This window comes from Clytia hemisphaerica, unplaced genomic scaffold (assembly GCF_902728285.1).
Source record: "Clytia hemisphaerica strain Z4C2 unplaced genomic scaffold, Clytia hemisphaerica genome assembly, whole genome shotgun sequence".
In the NCBI taxonomy this organism is placed as follows: Eukaryota; Metazoa; Cnidaria; class Hydrozoa; order Leptothecata; family Clytiidae; genus Clytia; species Clytia hemisphaerica.
In genome coordinates, this window is record NW_027104325.1 from 273,186 (window position 1) to 296,973 (window position 23,788).

At 36.1% G+C, this 23,788-nt stretch overlaps 3 protein-coding genes across 5 annotated transcripts in view; 1 reads left to right on the forward strand and 2 right to left on the reverse strand.

The window, feature by feature from the left end:
• LOC136817651 (basic helix-loop-helix ARNT-like protein 1) overlaps positions 1–22,420 on the reverse strand; it is a 44,789-nt gene extending 22,369 nt beyond the window's left edge. Inside the window, exon 1 of one of the 3 annotated variants that reach the window (XM_067073975.1) lies at positions 22,386–22,420. In XM_067073975.1, the coding sequence (XP_066930076.1) occupies positions 22,386–22,405 (20 nt within the window). In that variant the 5' untranslated portion in view covers positions 22,406–22,420. Of the gene's footprint in view, positions 1–2,012; positions 2,159–7,682; positions 7,832–22,385 lie in introns of those variants that run through there. The other 2 variants (XM_067073973.1, XM_067073974.1) reach the window with 2 other exon arrangements.
• LOC136817659 (neuroblast differentiation-associated protein AHNAK-like) overlaps positions 1–23,788 on the reverse strand; it is a 301,580-nt gene that overhangs the window by 184,662 nt on the left and 93,130 nt on the right.
• LOC136817650 (myb-like protein I) lies at positions 12,469–21,172 on the forward strand. The gene is made up of 8 exons (XM_067073972.1): positions 12,469–13,766; positions 14,444–14,908; positions 15,358–15,473; positions 15,889–16,029; positions 16,283–16,739; positions 17,353–17,679; positions 18,356–18,920; positions 19,321–21,172. Exons 5-8 carry the CDS (start codon positions 16,428–16,430, stop codon positions 20,859–20,861), a joined length of 2,745 nt encoding a protein of 914 aa, XP_066930073.1. The 5' UTR covers positions 12,469–13,766; positions 14,444–14,908; positions 15,358–15,473; positions 15,889–16,029; positions 16,283–16,427; the 3' UTR covers positions 20,862–21,172.

Here is a 23,788-nt window from a genome sequence, read left to right on the forward strand (position 1 = left end):
TTTCCAATTTTGAATGGGTGAGGGGGGAAAATGAAAATTTGAATAGTAAAGGGGGGAAAAAAAAGAGGGGGGAAAACATCGATAGTTGGCAAATTTGGTGGGGGGAAGTGTGAAGTCATTTAAACTTTATCTCAGCAACCAAGGTCAGTCCACATGATATCATGTGATTAGATCATGACTGAAAAATTAACCAATTTTCGTTCTATTTTGTCTAGTATTCCTTTTGCAGCAAAATTTTAAGTTTGTGTCAGGTTGAAATTTGAGAAATTTATATCGGTATATGGGGGGAACTGATATTTTCAGAATTTTCTGGGGGAAAGCAAAAAAGAGGGGGGAAACTAAAAAAACCGAAAAGTCATAGGGGGAAAAAAAAGAGGGGGGAGATTAAAAAAAATCAAGGATTTGGTGGGGGGAACAAACCCTGGAGGACACTATGCGATATAGGACCATTGTGTAAGTAAGGATAGCAGCGTAAAGAATGAATTACTCTAACAAACTACTGTCACACTGTTGGCCTACTATACCCATTGATTGCAAAAAGTCTGACCAGTACGATTGATTAGAGGTAATTCTAAATTAAAAAGACTTCTTAATTAACTCCCATTAAGTCTTCGTAGTTGAGAAAATCGTCACGCTTTTAGCATACTAAGACATCAATCTCTTAGCATACTACGACCTCTTAGTATATACTACCGTAAGTTGTCTAATGTCAACATTCCTCTTCTAATTTCAACATCCTTCTCTAGAGATAGGAATAATAGGAAGCTAGGAATCACTGATATGGACTTCTCAACTGATTGCTCAGTAAAGAAAATTATTTTCAATCAGTAATTCTTTTCTGTTATTCCTTCTCTAATCCTGATGGAAATAATCGATAGTGAGCGAAGTAATCGAACATGTCGAGTACCAAATTTTCAAAAAAATTCTGAGTATTCAATCACTTTCTTAACAACCCTTTACTTTCGATAACTTTGTCAACTTCAATAACTTCGATAAGGTTTTCACGCGTTGAATTGCGTGTTTTAATTGGCCGAAGTAAACTTGGTTTCAGATTATTTGACGTACTGCTACTAGAAAGATATTTGATAAAAATGAAGGCTGGAAAGTACTCAATATTGTCAATACAATCAAATAATGGAAAAGTAATCGAAATGATTGAACAAATCGAAAATGCCATAATCTGGAGTCGAGTGAGTATTCAATCACCGATAAAATCGATAGTTGGTCACTTACTTAGTTCAACCCGGCTGCAAATATAAGTCAAAATTGTCCCGTGATAATCCCAGATAACTATACTTATCAAATGTTCCTTTTAAAGGCTCATCTCAGTTGAATACTAAAAGTAACTTACTGATTAAAATCACTTTAAATCTCCATGAATTGGTGATACCACTGATGTCCCTTGCACATACCATGATGATGTTATATAAATTCAGGGTTACTTTCAATTCATACAATGATGGAGAGTACTGAAGTTAATTTTACTTATGCATTTGATGCAAAATAAATGCTAAAAATGCTATCCATATACATATCCACAGAACTGACTATTAAACGGTGTCAATTCATACAGACTTCTCAATCAATTCAGACAGAAACTCAAATCACAAAAATCAGAATATCACGATATCACAAAAAAGGAAACTCGTCAAATTTTATGATGTCTTCAGAAGGAAATTGAGAATCTTTCTGGAAGAACTTTGAGCACCAGTTTAAACTTTTTAAAGCTCTACATCTCTCAGCTCAGGCTAGGGGAAGAACCTAAAGTGTACTGCCAGATACTACCCCCAAAACTACCCAAATAAGCAGTTCAGCTATTCATAGTAGTACAATAGGCTGTTGAGAATGAAGGAGAAGGGAAAACCATATTTTATTGTTAAACCTAAAGTTATGTTTATGCTATTATTTGAAACTCAAAGTTATGTAGATAGAGATATTGAAATCATTCTAAAGTTACATCATCGACCAAAAAACCTAGAGTTATATCAATTCATATACAAAAATGGGATTACCTCTTCTTTGATTTTCGTTTCTTGACTACTTCAGTACTCCTCTCTTCCATAACAGGTTGAAAATGATATTAGCAAAATTTGGTCAGCCATTTTAGGAAAACACCAAAACCTCCGAAGTATTTTTTAGAAATTCAATTTTACCTTCACGAAACTCTCTTTCTTAGGTACCGGATCCGTGTAAAACACAGACCCGAAGTTATTCGAATGATAAAGGATTTTCCATTAATTTGCAGACCAAAATGCAAACAGTAAAATTTACTTATTTACATTTCATTTATTTATTAATGAATTCGGAGTGGGTGTGTAAGGTAACATTAGGAAATTTGATATGTAGCTCCAGAGTCAATGTTACAGCCCCTCTTATTACGCATTGGATTAAAGCCCCCCCCCCCAATGGTTTGCCTGAATGCGTGAAAACTGCGTGATTGCGTGAATTGAAGGTCCACTGGCTTCTAAGGAGCCCCCCTTAGAATCTTTATCACACCATCGTGCTAACCGCATGCGGATCTTCAGGTTCAAGGGATTTATTTCTTCACAACTCCCAATCACACATCGAGAGCACGTATGATGTAATAATTAATTTGGCGAGAAATTTATCGAATTTAATTTGATGATATTTTTGGCTAAAAAAAGCAATCGAAATGGTACAAAGAGATAAATTGGACTTGGCGGATGGCGGCGGGAAAACAACTTTTGTTGGAAATTTAATCCACCGAATTTCTTTTTACACCAACTTCTTCGTTAGGTTGGCATTTTTCAGGCTTTTGCTCATCTCTAGCGGAAAATGTTTCTCATGTCTATAGAGGTCTGCGATTCAGACTGGGCATTTTTATCTTGAAAACTGAACTATTCTCTGTGCTGATTCTGAAATCCAAAACCAATCACCTAAGAGATTCTGCTTTTATCCGAACCGGTAAAACAACTGTCTTCAGCAGTCGATGATCATGGGTATTTTTAATTTTTGAGGGGAATACAATCCTTAAATATTTTTAACAATAACGTCTTAACCATGGCTTAACTTAAATTTAACACAGGGCCGGCGAATCGGTTTTAAAAGTGAGGGGGCTAAATGATATAGTGACTAAGGAGGCCCCACCATGGTTGGGACCGATGGGGCGAAAATTTTTTGAAATTATGGTACACTACATTGGCTTAAAAGTGGTCTAAATTTAATTTTTATGAAGTTATTGGAATGAAAAAATCAAAGAAGGTAGCAACACAAGATAAGTTAATATATACAAAGATATAAAAAACACTACTAAACATCTACAGATTTCAATCGACTATAACTGACACATTTACATTCACCAAAGTCAACAAAATGAAATTATTCCTTTCGTTTTTTTTTCGAATATCATGCGCACTATCTGTATTCTTTTCAAAGGGTAGGATAAGAGTTGTTGTAATTTGGTAATTAAATTAGATAACAAAGTTACCACCTTCTTTTTCTTTTTTTCTATTTTTCTCTCGCCCTCTCTTTCTCTCTCTCATTTTTTTTTGCAAAAAAGTGGGGGGGGGACTATAGCCTTAAAAAGTACATTCTTATAATTATAAAAAGCGTATTTTAATTTCATAACATTTTAAACTCCAATCAGAATCTATTCCGGTCTTGATTATACATTTTTTTATATATCTACACAGGGCATAAATTTGCACGACCCTTTCTCTTTCTGCAAATACCTCACATTTTTGACGATATAACAAGAGAACTAAAAAGCGGTTAAAATTTCTTCCTTAGGCGCCGTTCACTTGTTCGAATACAGTCTAATAAACAAGCAAGAAAGGAAGTAATCAACAGTAGTCTACGAAAAGTTGTTTGTTCATGTTTTGGTGGGTTTTCACTTCAGTTTTCGTCTTTAGTATATTCTCAAATGAGTGTTTTTCTCTTCCCAATTAAGGGAATCCCATATATACGTGCTTATATTCACGTCATCATTCATAATTTATGAAAGAAAGACGATTCCCTTCTATCATATCGTGTGACTTTAAAGGTTTTCCCCTTTATATCAGGCGAGTTGATTTTAATTTCATAACAGATCACAGGCACGACGTAGACCAGCGACCAAGATTTAGAAAATGCCTTAAAAATGGTTTTCGTGGGGCAAATTTTTTTGTCAATTCTACACCCTATTAGGGGCATATATAAAAGATTTGCCCTGATCTAAGGGGTGCCCTACGAAGTGACACAATTCACTACCTCGGCCGCTGGTCTAACGTCTCTAACGCACACATCGGGTACAGCAGGTACGGCGGGCCCCAGTACGAGATTTTCATAAAATATCCCGAAATTTTCCTCTTGATCGGTAAAATCGATTAAATTTCCTCATTCGCCGTACCATATTTAAAAAGCTTCCGTCGTGCAGGAATTACCCATTCTTTGCATACACGTTTTTTTATATAAGGAACACGTTTATAAGGAACTCGAGGTCGAGGCTGAATGGTCAAAAAACTCCAGACTCAGAGCAAAGTTAAGGTTCCTTATTAAAAAAAAACGTGTACCTCATCAGGCACCCAGATGCAGAAATTTTCATCCGACAAGCAAAGCTTTGAGAGAAAATCTTCAACATCTGGAAGGTTTACATTACATAATTTTGCAAGACCGCGTCAAGGATTTTGCAGTGAGTGCCTGATAACACAAGCCCTTGTTTTCGGGGATTGACGGGTCCAATCGAAATATTTTAAGGTTTAAACACAAGGGAAGTTGAGCCTGACTGGGGATGCGGCACATTAAAGGCCGACTATCAATCATCTCCAGTGGGAAATTGGCCCGCTCCTTCAGAGCTTTAGCGTGGGCAGCCGCCAATCCACTATCGGAATATCAGATAATCGTATACCATGCTGTTCTCTAAAGGGATTTGTCCAGGGGTACTTTAGTCTAGCAAGCTAGACGACTAATTCAAACATAGTAGAAATAAATCAAAAAGTGATGGAGGGAACAATTTATACAAAGTAAATCCCGTATTATTATTAGTATTAGTGTTATTAGTATTACACGTATTATAAGCGACTCCAGTCAACAGGGGTACTTAGGCAAAATGGGTGCAGGGTATGTGCGAGCCATAAGGTCCCTTTTTCGAAAGTCCCTCGTACAAAAACCATAAAAAAGCAAGTCTCTGTAAGGGTTCCAAGATTACGAAAATCAAAAATCGACTCCCTCAAAGGGTAAGCTCTTGAAAGTTTGGCTGAAATTTTTGGGGAAAGTCCCTATAACCCTATTCGCACTAGAGAGTGGTTCTGTTCGGGGGAAAAATAATGTTAATGGCTCCTGGAATAATAGAGCTTTTGACAAGAAATTTTCTTTAAATTCCTAACTTTTATTTAGCTTCAAAATAAAAACAAATTCGACATCTAAAAATGTTCACACCTTGAACATGATGACATTTCTGACAGTAAGGTGTCACAAAAATTGACGTACTTACACTTTCCCAATAAATATATCCTTTGAAATGTAATTTATTGAATATTTAGGATAAAATAAGCATCTTAGACTCAGGGAACTTTTTTTTAAAGCTTTTTTAGAATACAATAGCTATTTATTAGAACACTTTGAGTGTGACGTCATCAAAAAAGATCTTTGTCAAAAGTTACCTTATATGATAAGGATCAAGGATCTTGTGTGCCAAACTTCATCCAAAAGACCAACTAGATCAAAAGTTAAGGGGTATTGTACAGGAAAAGTCCCAAACCTAGTTTTGAACCGCCCCTCAAAGACTAGAATAGTATGAATAGGATTAAGGGTGGCAAAAACGTCAAACAATGAACACGAACTTGCATTGAATTAAAAGATTTGAACATTTATACATTTCAAATTTCAAAATATTCTACTAACATATATTTACCAGTGGATACTCCTTAAAACCATACATGCCGCTAAAACCTACAAAGTTGCACTTTGGGCTTTCTTAACCACCAAACTTAATTTGATATTGTATGGTTCACTTTTTACAACCTCTTATAAATGTACTTTCATCCCGGGGGGGGGTACTACCTTTGTCGACCGACGGGGGTGCTCCCCTGAGGTTCGAAAAATGGACCCTACGTGGGACTCGAAATTTGCGAAAAAAGTGACCCTGAATGGGACTGAAATTCAAAAATTTTCTTAAATTTTCCAAATATAGGCACCCTACGAGGGACTGATTTTTCTATTTTAGTGTTTTTGCAACCCTACCTGGGACTCGTGGAGGTTAAAAAAAGTACCCAGACCAGCGGAGCATCCCCGTAACCCACCTTGCCCTAGTACCCCCCCCCCCCACCCGGCACTTTCATAAAATACCTAATTTCAAGAATTCCAAAGTCGCAAACTGTCGTAAAATTCAAAATTTTATCAAAATTTCCTTCAAAAAATCAAGTTTTTCGGACCTAGAGATCAAACAATTGAATTTAAGGTCACAAAACCTTTACTTTTTAGGTACCTATACTTATGGTAGGTATGAAAATTAATTTTCTTCTTCATGGTTAGACCCGAAAGAAATTGTAAGTCACTAAAAGTTATATCTGAAAGCTTATTTATGGTAGTGGCTAGTAAAATCGGAAAATCGACTCAAAACATATGGTCATATTGCATACCAAACTGTAGCAATCTGAAGGAGATTTAGAAAAGCATTAGTACCATACATCTATTTTTGATAGTTTTTACACAAAAAAATGGTGTTGAGACGAGACGAGCCGATTAATTTTCGAAACTTTCAAAAAAAAGTTGGTTGTTTCGTAAGTATAAAAAAGATGCTTTGTTTTTATCGTTGAAGAAAAACTTTAATACAACCCTTCTCACAGACCCACTGGGACCCCTTCTCACCGGAAAAATTGGGGTCCAGCTGGAGTTTTTACAAGTTCTTCGATGACTCTGTTGGTCGTTAAATGTTGAGACAAACGATTTTATTACTTTTTCTAAAGAACACGTCATCCCTATTGTTTAAAAATAACCAATCAGTTAAGCATCTTGTAAAAACTCCAGCTCATCCCAAAAATTGGTCAAGACATTGTCCCCGGTACAAAATTATCCTCCAATTTTTTACCCCATAATCAAATAAACCTCAACACTGCAAAATATTATGCTATTTTTCCCATCCCTGCTGAATTTTCTGACTTGAAAACAAAATGATTGAAATCTCGAGCCACAAAAAATATGGGAATATCAATCCCCATCGTTATTTTTATCCCCACTGGTTGAAAAATCCTACCGTGTCTGTGAGAAGCAAGTGTTTTAATGAGTGAAGTATGAAAGCAATTACCCTCGTAACTGTTAACATGAGTTTTTAATTGTAAATTTGTGAATAGAAAAAATTACGATACGGACGTCATTTTGTCGTTAGTCGTGGAAAAAATCGATATGTGAGTGGCCCCTTACTAAAAAAAAACTGGACAATTGGGCTTTTCCAGAAAAAAACCGTATACCCCCTGTTGAGGAGGTCCATTTCCGTTCCAAGGGGGTAAGGTTTGATATGTGGCGGAATTCCATAGGGAAATTCGACCGAGGAAAAATCGGTCAAAAATAACTGGAATTCCATGGGGGTAGCTTTTTAAATCCTACTAAAATACAAAATTCCAGAGGGGTTGAAACCTGAAATTCCAGGGGGTTACAGGATTTCCAGCCACAGAGGGATGGACCTCCTCAACAGGGGGTATACGGTTTTTTTTCTGGAAAAGCCCATTATAAAAATGATACCATACCTTTTCATGCCGTATAAATGTTCCACCGCTTTCAACCCTTTTAAAATTTCAACTAAAGTCATAAAATGAGGCATCGCCAGGGCACGTAATCTTGTCACAAAACTGAGGGGCCGTTGGTACGTAGGACACTTCATTTAGCGCACTCGCTGAAAAAAATTGAGTTAAATTGAGTTCTCGCAAAAAACTTTTTTTTTATTTTACTTTTCGTGAAAATTAATTTCCATTATTTTTTTAGTTCCATTACTTTGCGACAAAATGACACCGTCATAAAGAAATATTCACTAAATTTAGAAATGGTAATGTATCGCCGTGCAAAAAGGTTGATCAATGGCACTCATTGTACAAACGAATACCAGACACTACACGTTTTTTTATAAGAATATCCAAATTTTTTGAAGCCTTCGGATGTTCTGAAATTTTTGGATTATAAGCCTAAATATGTTCTTAACATGTTCTTAATTTCATCATTTTGTGAGTATTTTGGTCAATTTTCATAAGAAATTGGTTGTTTAAGATTCTGCAAAGCCTTAAAATTTTTTAACTTGTTCTTAAGATTTTGGCCATCGAAGCATTATGTTCTTATATAGTTTGTTCTTATAAAAAAACGTTTAGTTTCGACCTGTGCAAAGAAATAGATTGATCAGAATTGACATGACAGCCAATTTTTTCTTCGTTCCTTCAGATTTTTTTTTGTGTATTTTTTTCAGGAAAATGTACCAATATACTCACAAAAATGACAGGTTTAAAACTCAAGAAGTTGTTTCGCAGGCTTCCAATAATTTTGGATTTTTTTGTAAAAAAGATGTGTTTGGTTTGCTCTTCCGTTTGCACTTTTCATAAAGGTTTCTAGGATATGGCCCACTCTTTATCTAAATAAAGCTGTCGTCAGCATAAAATCAAAATGTTAATAATTCTTGGATTTTCTTAAGAAGTAATGTTTAAAAAGGGATCATTTTCAATTCAAAAAAAAAATTCCATAACTTCAAACACATCAATAAAAATACAAAATCAATAATTTTAGAAGGACAATTGCAAAATCCGATCCTTCTGATTGATGGCGAAGGCTTCAGCAATTATCTGATATTCTGATGGCGGATTGGCGGCCGCCCACGCTAAAGCTCTAAAGGGAGCGGGCCAATTTCCCATCGGAGAGGAATGATAGTCGGCCTTTGATGTGCCGCTCCCTCAGTCGGGTTCAACAGTCCTTGCCCGTAAACCTAGAAATATTTCGGTTGGACCCGCCAACCCCCGAAAACGAGGGTTGAGTTACCAAACCTCCCGCTGCAAAATTTTTGACGCGGTCTCGCAAAATTCCGCTATGTAAACCTTCCAGATGTTGAAAATTTTCCCGACCTTCAGAGCTTTAACGTGTTGGAAGAAAATTCACGTAAAGTATACTTTAAAGCCAGATTGACATTATGTTTTCTAAAGTCTAAATCGCTGCTTCAAAAACGCTGGACTTACACTTATTGCAGTTATTCAACCAATCATCAAAACAAAAAATAGCGCGTGACGTAACTTAATTGTTCGATTCAACACTGGAGATGTGCAATGTTTTTGCAGAATAAGCAAACAGACTCAGGGACCAAGCAGAAATTTCCAAAAAGTTGACTGAGCCGTCGAGCATGAACTAATATTAACTTGTTCTAAGCCATTCCACTATGACAATTTTAATAGGCTGATTCACTAGGAGAGACAAGCATATATTTATGAACCTTGTCGATCCTAGAAATATAGCTGCGCTAAAATATAATGAATATTGTATACACCTTTTCGGCCGTAGTCGTGCGGTCAGGCACGTGTCACTTTATTATTTAATTATCCCCCTAAACTCGATCTAATACTTTTTTACACCTTTTTCTATTGTCTATAGGTGCGAAAAAAGACTGGGACGGTTTTAGGGTGGTAAAACGGACAGAAAATACCTGCGCGGCAATTGGCGGCTACGGTCGAAAAGATGCATTCAAAGAAAAAGAAGGCGGAGAAGAAATTTCAAAAACAATAAACAAATCAAACAGATTGAAAAAGAAGAGCCAATAATTCACGCTTCGTTTAATATGTTTATCAGTTTAAAACAGTGTTTGATGCGTTTGTTAACAACCTCAACAAAGAAAGAGCTAAAAGGAAGGAAACAGGAGGTGTATATGAAAATGAATTATGGCTAATTCTACACTGTCTTGAGGGTCAAATGATGGGTTGGAGTGTATTCTTTTATAAATTATTGCTTTTAGCAGCAATAAGTTTAAGCTTTGGAGATCGAGTTAACCATTCGAAAGGAGCTTGCCAAAAGAAGATTTTTGATGCTTGTTTAAAATCGAGATGTCATTGTTCCAATGAAACATTACCACCGTCAAAATGCACCATTAGATCAGAAAATTACTTGGTCATCATTGGAGATGGAATGTACATCGATTGAGAATCTAAGAGCTTTCGTGGCCATGGATAAACGCATGCTCTATGAACCGGATCATGGATCTGATGAATATGGAGAAACAGAGGAGCCCATCTCCTACCCTATAGAAATGAATGAGATTATTCAAGAAAAGTTGAATGCTAAGCTAGGTATTATTGATGCAGAATCTGATATCCAGAGACGATCGTTCGCCGAATTTATTTTGAAGGTATATAATTTTTACTGTATTGAGATACAAAAAGATTTGTAAATTATATCATAATAGAAAGGTATCCGTAGCTCTGGCGGCCGATGATGATGATGACACATGATTACAGACGACTCTCTTAAAACACCCCCTTCTCATAGATCAAATTTGAAAAATTGGCCAAAATAAGGTCCCTTGTGGAAAATTATACTCTCATTTTTGCCCCCGCTGAAAATAATCAAATAAGCAAATCCTCACTGCAAAATACTCACAAAATAGTGAAAAAGTGAGAATATGTTAAGAACATTTTTAGGCTTAAAACTTCAAAAATTTTGGAAGTTCTTATTATAAAAAATGTGTATTTTCTTAAAGATTTCAGATGACAGTGTGAAAGAAGTTCGAGCTGAATGTCAAGATACTACAACAGTAAGGTGCATAAATTCTGGTGATGGAAAGGATCTAAATTGGGTGACGCGGCTTGACGTGACGGGACGTAAAATCAAATCTTTCGGAACCGGAGAAGAACCCGTCCTTCATTTATTTCCAAATCTACGTGTCTTAACTATAAGTCCACACCGGCGAAACTTCAAAATGGCGCTAACTGAATTATCCTTTTTACAGCAATTTTATGTCAATGCACAAAAAAGTGTTGTGAAACTGTATTGCGCGTATCGTGGCGATAAATGTTTGACCAATCCAGAAGGTTTGAAACATTTGGAATTGAGATTTGATGAACAGCGTGGTGGTAGGAAGTCTGGGTTTGAATTGTACGGGAAATTGAGATTACCTAAGGTATGTTCAAGTTTGTTGTCACTTATTAAAAGGCTTTAAAGTGACAAATGAATTTTATTTACTTATTTAGGGTTGGGCTACTATAGAAGGGCTATTGACCTCTATACAATAAGAAAATACAATATTTTGCAATTTAAAGACACATACGTGTTTGTTTAAAGAAAAAGTATTACAATAATGTGTACTAAGAAATCTTTCTATCTCAAAAAAAAGTTTGGAATTTGGACCCTAACCTAAGAATACCTTAAGAACATTTTAGGATGAATATCAGTAATGAAATGGAAAAACACTCGATTCAAAAACGACCATACGTGCTGCCCAAAATTATGCCTTTTGAAATTGGACCCTTACAGTGCAGAGAAAATTTGAGCAAATTTGAGCGAAAAATCTACCCTTACAGTGCACATGTTCTTGAAATTTTTTGACCATTTTTAAGTAAAATATGGTCAGATTTTCGAAATTTTACACCTTTACAGTGCAATTTTTTTCATCTTTGCTGATTTCGATTCTTACAGTGCACTTTGGGAAGCTGGGAAAATATACCCTTAAGGGCCACACGTATGGTGGGTCATTTACCTTGAGTCCCCCGGGCACTTTTCTGATGAAAAACGTGCGCAAAGCTTTTACACATCTGTCTCAGTGAACAGGTTATGACTTTCTTCCTTTTTATGAAAAAATCACCCGTAAATATATACAAGGAATTTTTAAAAGCAAAATGATATAATTTGAGCAAAAACTCTGAAAGTCTAGCAATTGTTGCATACCTTGTCAAGTTGACTTTATCGGTAAAAATGACGAAAAACGACGAAAAACGACGAGAAAATTGCTTTCTGACGGGATTTCTTTTTGCCGACGAATTTAAATTAACTTATTTACCGATAAGGCAAAGTAAGAAACTTAAAGCATGAAAAAACCTAAAAAAGGAAAAAGAAAGAGCACCCTCGCCACACAGCCCCGTTGGAACATTTTTCCGCAGGGGGGATAAAAGTTCCTATTGAATAATCCTAATGGGGATAGCAATTCTATCGTTCCAAGGTCAAAAAATCTAGTGGCGATGATTTTGGAGTGCAATTTCTAAACATCAATTTCGGGTGAGGAATGAAATCAAAGTCAATTTCCCAGAGGGGTTGAAATTCCATGGTATTTTCCCAACGGGGACGAAAATTTTGCCAAATTTTCCAGTGGGACTGGGGGTTACACAGGGTTGTGAAAGTTCTAATGTTCTTAAAAAAAGCGCGTAAAACTTTTTTCAGGTTATCGATATGCTTGCAATTAATACGAGAGGTCGGAACAAACGATCGGCGATCGCAGACGGCGACGTGTATCAAAATGACGACGACGTGTTCGATGACGATTATGAGGTTAAAATGTTAGCAAAAGAACGTTGTCAAGGTGTCAAAAGAGATGAAGTTGTCGGTGATGATGATACACCAGAAATGAAAGTCAAACACATCTTCAGTCATACAGAATTCACCGATGTTCTTATTGATTACTATGCCTATCAATTGAGTGGAATGTCATTGGATGAATTCAAATTACCCTACATTAAGACAAGGTTTGAGATCGAAATATCCGGAGCTGACATTGATACGGTTCTACCGAAATTATATGAGATGGAAATTGAAGACCATTTGATTATCAAATTGGACCGCTGGAATAGTCAAGCATACCAAGCACCTTATCTCGATCTCAAGAAAGTGCAATTTGATGAATTCGATTTTTCCGCTTGTCATTATGGGAAAGGTGTATTTGAAAGACTGGAAGTAGAGACCAAAAAGCATCATTTAAGACCCATGGTCATTGTACGTGGATTTCAAATGAAATTATCTGAAATCATCAAGGCAGCCAAGACTGGTGACCAGTTCGAAGAAGCCCAGCGCGTTCGTGCATATGTCTATAACTTAGATATCGATATCGAACCAAGTGGAAAACATTTCCCGGATAAAACATTTGAGGTTTATTATGTTGATATCGGAACAACTGGAGATTCCGTAACAACCGGATTGAAATCTGGGACTATCCGCAGTTCATCTTTTGGTATGTTTTCCTTTGATACCAGTTTTTATCATGTCCGTAATTGTAAAGAACCGGACCCAATTTTCATGCGGGCATTGGCAACATGCTTGATAGTCAATATTGGTGAATTTAACAAAGCGTCACCGACCAAATTATTGAAGAAAAATGAGCAATTGTCTCGTTGGTACACACTTATTCAACAAACTAGACCGTATCGTGGAGAAACGTATACAGATTTAGAAATCGCTAGAACGGATAGTTCATACAAGTATTTAGAACAGTATTTAGTATGGCGTGAAAATTTAATCTCCGATGTAGCTCAAGTACCATTACTATCATTACAAGTTCAATCACAGAATATGCAGATTCTTGGCGAAGCAGGTCGAGATTTACTCCGGAAAAAAGAACATTTGGAGACACTGGCTAGTGTTGATCAGGTTGGATCGCAACTAAATGAAGCATTGAAGAAAACATTAGGGTCGATTGCAGATTCAAAGATTGCTATTCTCCAAGCATCAAAAGCTAAATCAGAATCACTTGGAAATATCGAATTGAAACGCCAACAAGACTTGATTGAAGGAGATTGATAAAAGCCAAGAATTGATGGATCATCTGACGGAGCAGTTTGATAAGTTTGCTGTCGAAGTTGAAACAGAAACCAAGAACTTTCAAGCAGGTACCATTTTTTTGCATTTATATTCTTAACATGGGCTTTGAGTGATATTCTTAATGAGTTTTGTTCTTCCAAGCAAAATTTCACCAAACTAAATTCCTTTATAACGGCTAAGTCTAGACTAGAAAGTTTCTCTAAAGTAAAGTTACAATCAAGGTAAAAAAAAAAAATTCACCGGGAGTTTTGAAATTCAAAAATTTCAAAAAAAGTCCCAAAAGGCCCAGAATATAGTGGAAGTCTGCCAACCCCTCCCAAATTGAAATACTCGATTAAATTAAAGAGATAGCCCAAAATCGACTTTCTCGCCGGAACTTTAAATCCTTTTTGATGGCTAAGTCGGTCAATGAGAGGGATGGAAAAACTGGGTGATAGCTGCTCCTAAATCATTATTAATTTATTTCTAACTACTGCTGTTTATTTTCCCTTATTAACAAGAAGGTATAATCATTTATCTTCTATCTTCCATGACCAATTCCAGAGTGTTCAACGACAATTTTCTCGACCGGGAAATTTTTCACCTGCCTGAATCGGAAACTTTAGCCGTTTTGGGAAGTTTTCCACTTTCCCGTTGGAGAAATACTTCTTGTTAAGGCAAAAGTTGCCAATTAGCTAGTGCTGGCGACTGAACAGGTCTGTATAATACATTTTGACATGGTTTTCAAATCAATTGTAATTTACAGGTGCAAAATTTGCTATGGGTTTAGCGTACGCTGAGGTGGCTGCTGAAGCTGTTAATATGGTTACTGTCAATATTTCACTGGAGGTTTTAATCCAGTCGGTGCCTATGAAAGCTGCAACGAAAAGCAGCCGATATGGCAAAAAAGATGAAGAAATTGGTCACAGTGATGAAGAAAATAGCAGCGTTGATCAAAAATCGAAAACTGTTAGGAACTATGTTCAAAAAAATCAAATCAACATACAAATCATTGAAAATTACAGTATCAAACATTCTTCACAAGACAAAAATCTTTGGTCAAAGATTGGATTCAACGAAACAAGTTATCTGAATTGCAAGCTAAGGATTTGAAAAAATTACAATCTTTGGCTGATAAAGTGAAGACTGGTACAGAATTTTTAGACTCGACACAAGATATGGTTACCAATACTGTCAACTTCTTGAAAGCTGAAAGAACAGTAAGAATAGGGTATGTATCCTCATTGAAATTTGATTTAATTGTACTTTAGGCGTACAAACTTTCGCGAGCAGAAACTTTGGCGATTTTCGCTAGATGTCGGGCTTTAAGCCATCGCAGGCAAAAAAAAGTGAATATCGGAAAAGATATTGTTGCTATTGTTTTCGAAAACCAACGAAGCTTCTGATTCGTCAATCACTGAAATTCTATTGTAATGTCACGTGACTTAGGTAGGATTTCCTACCTAACCACGGCACACTTTTCAGCAAAACCTTTACATCTAGTCCATCGGGCTTTATAAATCTATGGACTACACGTCAAAGCTCTGTTCTAGACGGTCGATTTTCCGCCTTGTTGCCTTACTTAAAAAGAGCGCAAGTCAAGCTAAAATAAGCAAGGCTGTGAAAGCCTGCTAGCTAAAAAATGCGAAATGGAAAATGATTTGTTATATATTTCCTTAGATATGACCCTGGAAACCCAACCCAAGCTGTAACTATTGGTAACGAGCCCTTAGCAACAGTTAAAGAAACCGTTGACGAATTTAAAATCAGAATGGCGAAAGACGCTGCTGAAAAAGGTCCGTAAAAAATGCATTCTCATTCACAAATTTAATTCTAATTTTGGAACAAACTTTTTGACCTTTATTTGAATTTAAAGTTTCGATATTTTGAAGAGAAGATTTGAAAGCGGCAATATGAATTGGTATGATTGAATGTATAATATGATCTTTTCAGTGATATCTACTGATTAGAGAACAGTCCAAAATACGGACACTTCAAAATTAAAGGACTCGATCCTTTTAAATAGTCTCTACTAAGTGTTCCAGAAAAAAAATTGTACCTTCTATATCAAGAGGGTTCTTTTTGGGAAAGGTGACCTACTGGATTTTTTGGACCCCCTTGGATTTATTTTCTCATTTTTTGGACCACCCTGGATTTTCAAACTCGTTTTATTGACCACCCTGGATTTTTACACTCATCACTTTACTTCAGGAAACGAGTTGAGTGCGGTAGACGTATTCAAATGGACAATCGCAAAAGAACACGTGACAGGAATGATTGATACAACACTTTCGGACGATGTTCCAGAAGCAACTAATTATCGGACAGCCCTTCTGAAATTGATCACCACAGGTAGATGAAACTACTTATAGTTCTTCCTGAATCCTTTTAAACCAAAATCTATAATTCGAACTGAAATATTTGTCTCCTAAGCCAGAAATATTATAAAATATTTTCTGTAATTTGAAACTCTCTGTAATTCAAACTAAAATATTTGTCCCCTCAGCTAGAAATTATTTTGTAACTCGAAGAGAATTCTTGGTTCTTTAAAGATCGAATTACAGAGAGTCAATTACTTTACAACTTGTACACTTAATCATTTTAGGTGAAACGCGAACTCAGGCATCTCTTGACAGAGCAGCTTTAGAGACAAAATTCGCCGCATCAAAATACGCATGGGATTTATATTTCCAAGAGGCCGTGGCCGCCGGGCGTGAATTGCGGAAACAGAAGACGAAATCCAGAAAAAAATGTCAGAAAGTGATTCTGATACGGAAATTCAAAAACTTGCTAAAAAGAAACGTGTCGGAATCGAGTTGGATATCGAATGGGAAATTCTGGCCATTAAACTTGAAATGGTTCGCTTGAATGAGGAATATTGCAATGCTTATTTCTATTTCCATTTGGAAAAATGCCAGGCTGATTTAAGAATTGATCCATCAAATAGCCTGGAGGAAGTACTTATGATGCAAAGCATGATGTTATACCAATCGAATCAGAGGCTAAATGATTTGAACCCAGCCCCCCAGACGTTTACAGACCGTACTATCACTATCAAAAAGGTATTGATATGTTGCTTTATGAGAAAATTAGCCCAAATTTGGCTAATTTTCTTATTTTTTGACGATATCTATGATTAAGTTAGTCTACACTACACTATAGACAGCTCCAGGCTTTTTGGCCTTACTCTTGGTCTATAGGCAGTGGGCGGCCACTAGTGACCCCCAACAGGAATTCGCTTTTTAACAAGATTAAATATAATTGAAATTTTAAACAAAACAAGTTTATCAATAGAGATTTTAAATAAAAGAATGTTTAAAAGACAGCTGATTGGCTTAGGTTTCGAAATTCTCTATTGTTTTATTTAAACCTCAATGCACATGCGATGTATTCGGAAAATTTCAATATTCAAAACAAGAGCATTGCTCATATCCCGAAAGAGTATTACATAACCTATGATTTAATGTTCTCAATATAATTGCTTGTGTCTACTCAAGGCCTAAAAACTGCCGCTCCTTAGTCTAAAGTCTAAAGTCTCATTTTAAAACTCAGAGTGAAAACTCTCCTTTCCAACCAAGTTAAGACACTTAAAATTAAAATTTTGCAAGAAAATTCCCTTCATGCAAAATATTATGGCCAACATTTCTAGTCTTGTTTTTCATCATCAATTTTCAGGTAAAGCATTGTAGTTGTTTCAAAGAATTCGAGAGTTTGAGAACAACGGAAAACACACAGGAAGCAGTACGACGTGTTCAACTTGATGCTTTGTATGATAAGGCGAAAGAATGTTTGACCATTGATGGGTTTGCTTTCCCGCGTCAAAAATCTCCGGAGGATGATACAATGCAGATAACAGAGCATCGTTTGATGAATGAACGCATGGAGAAATGTGGTAACGACATCGTTCAAAAAGCAATTGAGAAACAGGAATTCATTTATAAAGTTGAAGTGGACCATCCCATTTTTAGATTCCATGAAAGAGTGAGAGTTGATGAAGTTAAGGTAACACTTTTGTAAATTATTTCCATTCGCTTAAGTACTTCTGCTACAGTTTTTTTATAAGCATACAGTAATTCCAAAACTGGCTCGGAGATGCTTAAATCGAGAGATTGCCAGAAATGTATGATAATGAATAATCGTGAACATTTTGAAATTCTTCGTTATTCATAACTTAATTCATGATCTGAACAAGTATTATTCAGTTGATCTCATATTTGTATAGTTAGAACATTGAATGGAAAGGCTCATCGCCAAAATGTGACTAATCCTCGGAGATTTTGCTTGAAACTTTCAGACCAAAATAATTTAATTGCTTAAGTATGCCTAGACAATTTTTTATGAAAGCTTCTTAAAATCGCTGCAGAAAAGGTCAAAAAACCTGAGGTATGAGCGCGTGAATGTAACGTTTAGTTACATACCCTGAGTATCCAAAGAACGAGTTTTCAAAGAATATATCAACCTCTGATGATCAAGTAAAGAAATTTTACCGCACATGTGTCAATCTAATCACTGTAGAATATTGGTCAAATCCGTAAAATCCACCAAATTTTCTTCCCTTAAAAGGTAGATCAAGTTTGGTCGGTAAGGTTCCGTTTCCGAAGGTTCCGTTTCCGAAATCAATGATAAATACAAATAGAGAAATGAGAACGTTAAGATTTGATACCGGTTTTTATTTCAGGTTATTTTGAAAGGAGCAAAGACAGACACTGGAGTAGTAGAAATTAATGTGGAAACTACTGGAATATCGCAAGATAAATTCGACGGTCATTGCTTCAAATTCATTGGTGAAAAATGGTTAAGAAGTTTATCTTATTACTCTAAAGATGCTGAAATGCGGTTACCGGGCGGCCGCGCAAGGCGCGCGGTGACGGCAGAACAGTTCACCGCGTTGACGACTTCGATTGAAGATATTAAAGAGAAAATAGGAAACAGGAAGGGAAAGGATGTCATTTTTGTCGATAGTGGAGACATACATCGCAGTTTTTCAGGAGTTTTTCGAAGCCCAACTGTTTTCTCAACTTGGCTGGTCAAAATCCCAAAAGAGCGAAATCCTGGATTGGAATTATCTTCCTTGGAAGAAATCGAGATCAAATTTTCGGGTAGCTTTGTAGCGGCTAATGATGTCTCAATGAAATGCAAGAACCAAGAAGAAAGTGAACTTGTCTATCCTGAAGATACACCCTCCGAGGATGAGAGTTCTGCACCTAACGCCCCTGTTATGCCAACCCCTTACACTCCAAAAGGTATGACTTGATAGCAACAATTTTGTCTTTTTTAATATAAAGCTTTGGCTCAGTACACCATGTAACGAACTCTTCTCCGTGGAAAAAGACACGCCCATGGGCTTTCGGTACAGACAGAGTTCCGGCAAGGTAGAATATAACAAAAATACGAAATAGGCTGAATCGCAGACCTCTATAGATATACTTGCTATAATGTATAAGAAATATTTTAGCTAAAGGATGCTCAGAGGTTACAAAAGGAACAAATAAACATTTTAGTGTCATTTTAAAGATTTGTGAATAAGCCTCAAGACACAGGGGAAATAAACTACAAATCACATACACTTTTGAAGGTATCTGCCACATCAAAAAATCTTAAAATTGAAATTCAAATAATATATCTAATAATTTTCTCATAAAGGTGGAGAAAAAGTGTTGAAAGTCACAAGCAAAGACAAGGCAAAGAATACCAATCTGAAAGGACTTCGTATGAACAACAAAAAGTTGAACAGCGCCAGCAAAACACAAAATGTGGACGAAGAGCGAAAATTCAACCAAGCTGCATTTGGAACAAAAACAACAGTGACCCCAACGACCCCAGCAACGACCACACCTATCCCTACGACCACACCTATCCCTACGACCACTACTACTACAACAACCACCACCACAACAACGACAACCACCACCCCTGCACCACGGAAACATAAACAACCAACACATAAGCAAAAACCAACACAGAAACAAACACATCCAACAAATACAGCAACTACCTCCCCGCCAACCTCCCCGCCCAGTCCTCAACCAACACCCTCGCTATCTCATCAAAACAGACGAAAAGGTGGTCATAAAAAAAAGAATAAGAAACACAAGAAGCAACCGAAGAAAAAGAAAAATCCTAATCTTTTCACACAAAATATTGCTCCACTGTATGACCCAACCATCTCGAGCAATAATGTCAACAATAAACAAAAACAGTCTAACAACAACAACAATACGAATAGCAACAACAACAAAATTAACAAAAACGCTAATAGCAACCAACTCAACAACAGCAACAACAACAAAAATGTTAATAATGTAAACAAAAACATCAGCAACAACAAAATCAAGACCAATCTCAACAATAGCAACAACAAAGTCAATGCTAACGTCAATAACAACAATAAAGCCAATACTAATGTCAGTAATAACGGCAACAAAGTCAATGCTAATATTGACAACAACAACAATATCAATGATCAACAACAAAAGAACCAAAACAAACAAGCCCAAAACACCAAAAAACCAACCAAAAATCATCAACAACATTACGAAGACTTCTCTTCACCAGAATGGCCTCTCCAAAAAACAAGTCAAAATAACCACGTGAAACAACAAAAACAACAAAATACTAAAAGCAATAAAAGCAAAAAGCAATCTAAACAGCACAAATGGAATCAACATCAGCAACAACAACCAATACAATTCGGAGAAAATCATCTGACAAGTCAAAAAACATCACCTACCAAACCAATGAAGCAACCCACAAAAGCAATGATGGAATCGAAAGCTATAAGCACCGCCAGCGTTGAGCAGAAGGAAACGCAAGACATAGCTCATCAATCGGAAAGCAAAACTGTCTTTGACAACAACTCATTGAATCAAAACAAACCGCAAGATACAAAACAACCTTTAGCCGGAACCATTAACTCAACTAAGCCTTCAGAGAAACAAAGCAGCCAAACTGAAAATATCATGCAGCAAAATACAAAAATGATCAAACCAACTGAGAAACAAAGTCAAGGTTTAACAGAAAAGCCTTCACAACAGAGCCTGACGATCGCACAACCTGGAGACAGCACAATGACAACACAAAGACCTTTTAACAATACAGCTCCGTTCGCGTTAACGATTACGTCACAAGGAATGAGTAACCAGACGACAGCAAGCCATGCAATCACCGATAATGATTTCGATTAGGATCAACCGCTCTAATTCGAACGCTTCTTTTATCGAATCTAACTGTGATTCGAACTATCAAAAATGGTGAAAATGATTTTCAACAACAACAAAGTGCTTTACCAGAAGGAAGCCTTATAATAAAACAAAAATTTAAAAACTTCATTTTTTGTAGTACTTTAAGTTTCATGCATACAATCATCAGCTACATACAAAATGTAATTCAAACTAGATTATTGGTCCCCTCAACTGGAAATTGATTTCAATTAATCTCTGTAATTTGTAATTTTTCTCTCATTCGAATAAAAATTTTGGACCCAGGGAGGTCATTAGTATATGTAATCACATGACAACGAGTGCAATTCGAATATAATTGCACGAGTGATTTTTTTGTTATTAATTTTCCGAGTCCGAAAGTACGAGGAAAATTCGAAACAAAAAAATCACGAGTGCAATCTTCGAATTGTACGAGTTATTATGTGATTACGAGCTAATCGCACAATGGCTTTCACTACTTTTCCCAGTTAGGAAAGTAAATTACAGAAATTACACTGAGAGTTTTATATTTTTCTCTTCTCCTTATGTCTTTCTTTTTGTTGTTTATTGATTTTCTTTCTCACAAAAAAAATTTCGAATGCAATTAAAACGTTCGATGTAAAAACAATGTAAAAAAACACATTAAAATCAATTTTGTAAACATTGGCATGGCATTGGAGAGTGTGATTAACGATTAATTGCTCTCTACAGGATGCAATTAACGATTAATTGCTCTCTTTGAGGGCGTGCCAAATAAGAAAAAATAACACATCGTGCGATTATAAAGAGTATTGAATAAAGAGTGAGCACTTTAACGATTTACGATTTTCGTGAATAACGACTGCAAATTCGCAAAATTGAATTCCAAATTAAAAAATGCTTGGGCTGTTCGTAAACAGAAATCCCACGGACACAATGTCTTATAACTTGAATTTCAGTTTTTTGATCGTTATAACATGAACATAAACATGTTATAACATGATCTAACTTTGGTGAGCTTATGAAACTTATTGTTTGAAAAAAAATGCAATGTTGCGGAAATTTATCCCGGACGTGATTTTTTCCTGATATTAAAGTAGTGATCGACTTGCGAGAGATATATAAAACCATCTAAGAGCCTCATTTTCAAATAAATCGAAAGAATTTTTGATTATTTATTCCCAAATACAAATAACATTAAAGGAAGAAATTTTGGCGGATTTGGTCAAAATCTGCCAAATTTAATTTTTTCCGTCATCCACCAAATTAAAATTCCCGCAAAATTTAAGTTGCTCTATTCATTTCCCCAAATGTGTGCTTTTTCAGGCTTTAAAACAGGTTTTTCCTTTTTTGATGGCGTTTTTTGGACAACAATGTCCTTCCCACCAAATTTAATTTCTTAAGTTAACCGCCAAATTAAATTCCCTCTGAAAAATCTTTTTCGGCCATCTGCCAAATTAAATTCCCACCTAAATTTCTTCCTTTAATGTAAAACAAAATAACAATTAAATAATTAAAAAAATCTCTTACTTGCATAGGTGGTAGAACATTCTTTACGCTAGTCACATTTTGTTTAGAATCTAAAAAATATCATATCAAGGAAGTTGGGGCCAATCAAATTAAAATTACAAAAAATGAAATTTTTCTCAGTCGTTATGATTGATAAAACAGTCGGGGCGTAAAGTAGTCAAGGAAAACACATATGTTCTTTGTTCAAAATGTTTCTTTATACAAAAAAATGATATAAAAAATGCCAAAATATTAAGAACAAGTTAAAAACACTGTAAGGCTTTGTGAGTAAGTATATCCATCTTGTGGCTGTCGGCGGAACCGGGAGTTAGGGAATTTATCCCCTTTTCTATTTGCGTTAAACCTGAGAGGTCGAATGCTGAGGTGGAGCGCCACACCTACAATCATGGTCATAACATTTGAGAAAAAAAGGAAATTCCCACGAAATCTTACAAACGATTTGGAAACGCTCAAACTTAGATTGGAAGGGTAGGGTTTTAACTATGAGTTGTAACGCTAGACTTAAGACACACCTTAGGATCTCAGGCTCCAACAGTTCAAAAATGGTCCAATAAGGCTCAGAATATAGCCAAAATTCTCAATATACTTCGACGCAGATTGTACTCTCAGCTCCCAATAACTTACCGCCTAGTTCAAATTACACAATCTATGCTACTTATTTGCTGAGTTGGCGGTGACCGTGGATCGAAACCACAACCCTTATATTGTAAGGTGAATCCCAGCTGGCACACAACGTTGTTTCAACGTTTATCTAACGTTCTATGGACGTTGTGAACATTTAATGGACGTTGAAACAACGTTGTGTGCCTGCTGGGATGCTTTACCAACTCTCGTAACGACTGACCTACCCACAAAGGTTTTAGGGGTCTCTAAAACACCCGATTTATTATGGGAAATGGGTAAAAACACTCCCGAAATGGTGAAAATAAGAAAATGTTTTTAAACTTAAAACTCAAAAGTTTTAAGAACATTCGAAGGCTTCAATAATTTTGGATGCTCTTATAAAATAAACGTGTATGTTACATCTGCTGTTTACGTAAGGAAATTGTTCAAATTAGAAACAACTATTTGGCAGTTTACATAATTGAAATAATTTAATAATACTTTTTTGGTAGTTCTCATGTACAAGATTCAGATTCAATCTATTTAAATTTGAGGACTAACCACTCACTGCTCCACTTAAGGGAGGAATTAAAATAAGGCAAGTAGTAAACTCAGCAAACAGTCATTTAGACCCAAATTAATCCTCTCAAAATGCCTTTCAGTGAGATTCATCCTAAATGAGAGAAGTACAGAGTAGCTCTAAAAAGTCTCTCTCTAAATAATTTGCAAAATCATCAGTCTGGTAAGATAGATTAAAGCAGTCAGGGCCAAATTTGGGGGTATTTGGATCCCTCTTTGAC

Excerpts from the sequence above, each read along its gene's own strand:
- LOC136817650 (XM_067073972.1), top strand. The coding sequence starts at position 16,428 with ATGTCAGAAAGTGATTCTGATACGGAAATTCAAAAACTTGCTAAAAAG. Across the intron at positions 17,680-18,355 it reads TGAGAGTTGATGAAGTTAAG|GTTATTTTGAAAGGAGCAAA; the intron begins GTAACACTTTTG and ends TTTTTATTTCAG. Across the intron at positions 18,921-19,320 it reads AACCCCTTACACTCCAAAAG|GTGGAGAAAAAGTGTTGAAA; the intron begins GTATGACTTGAT and ends TTTCTCATAAAG.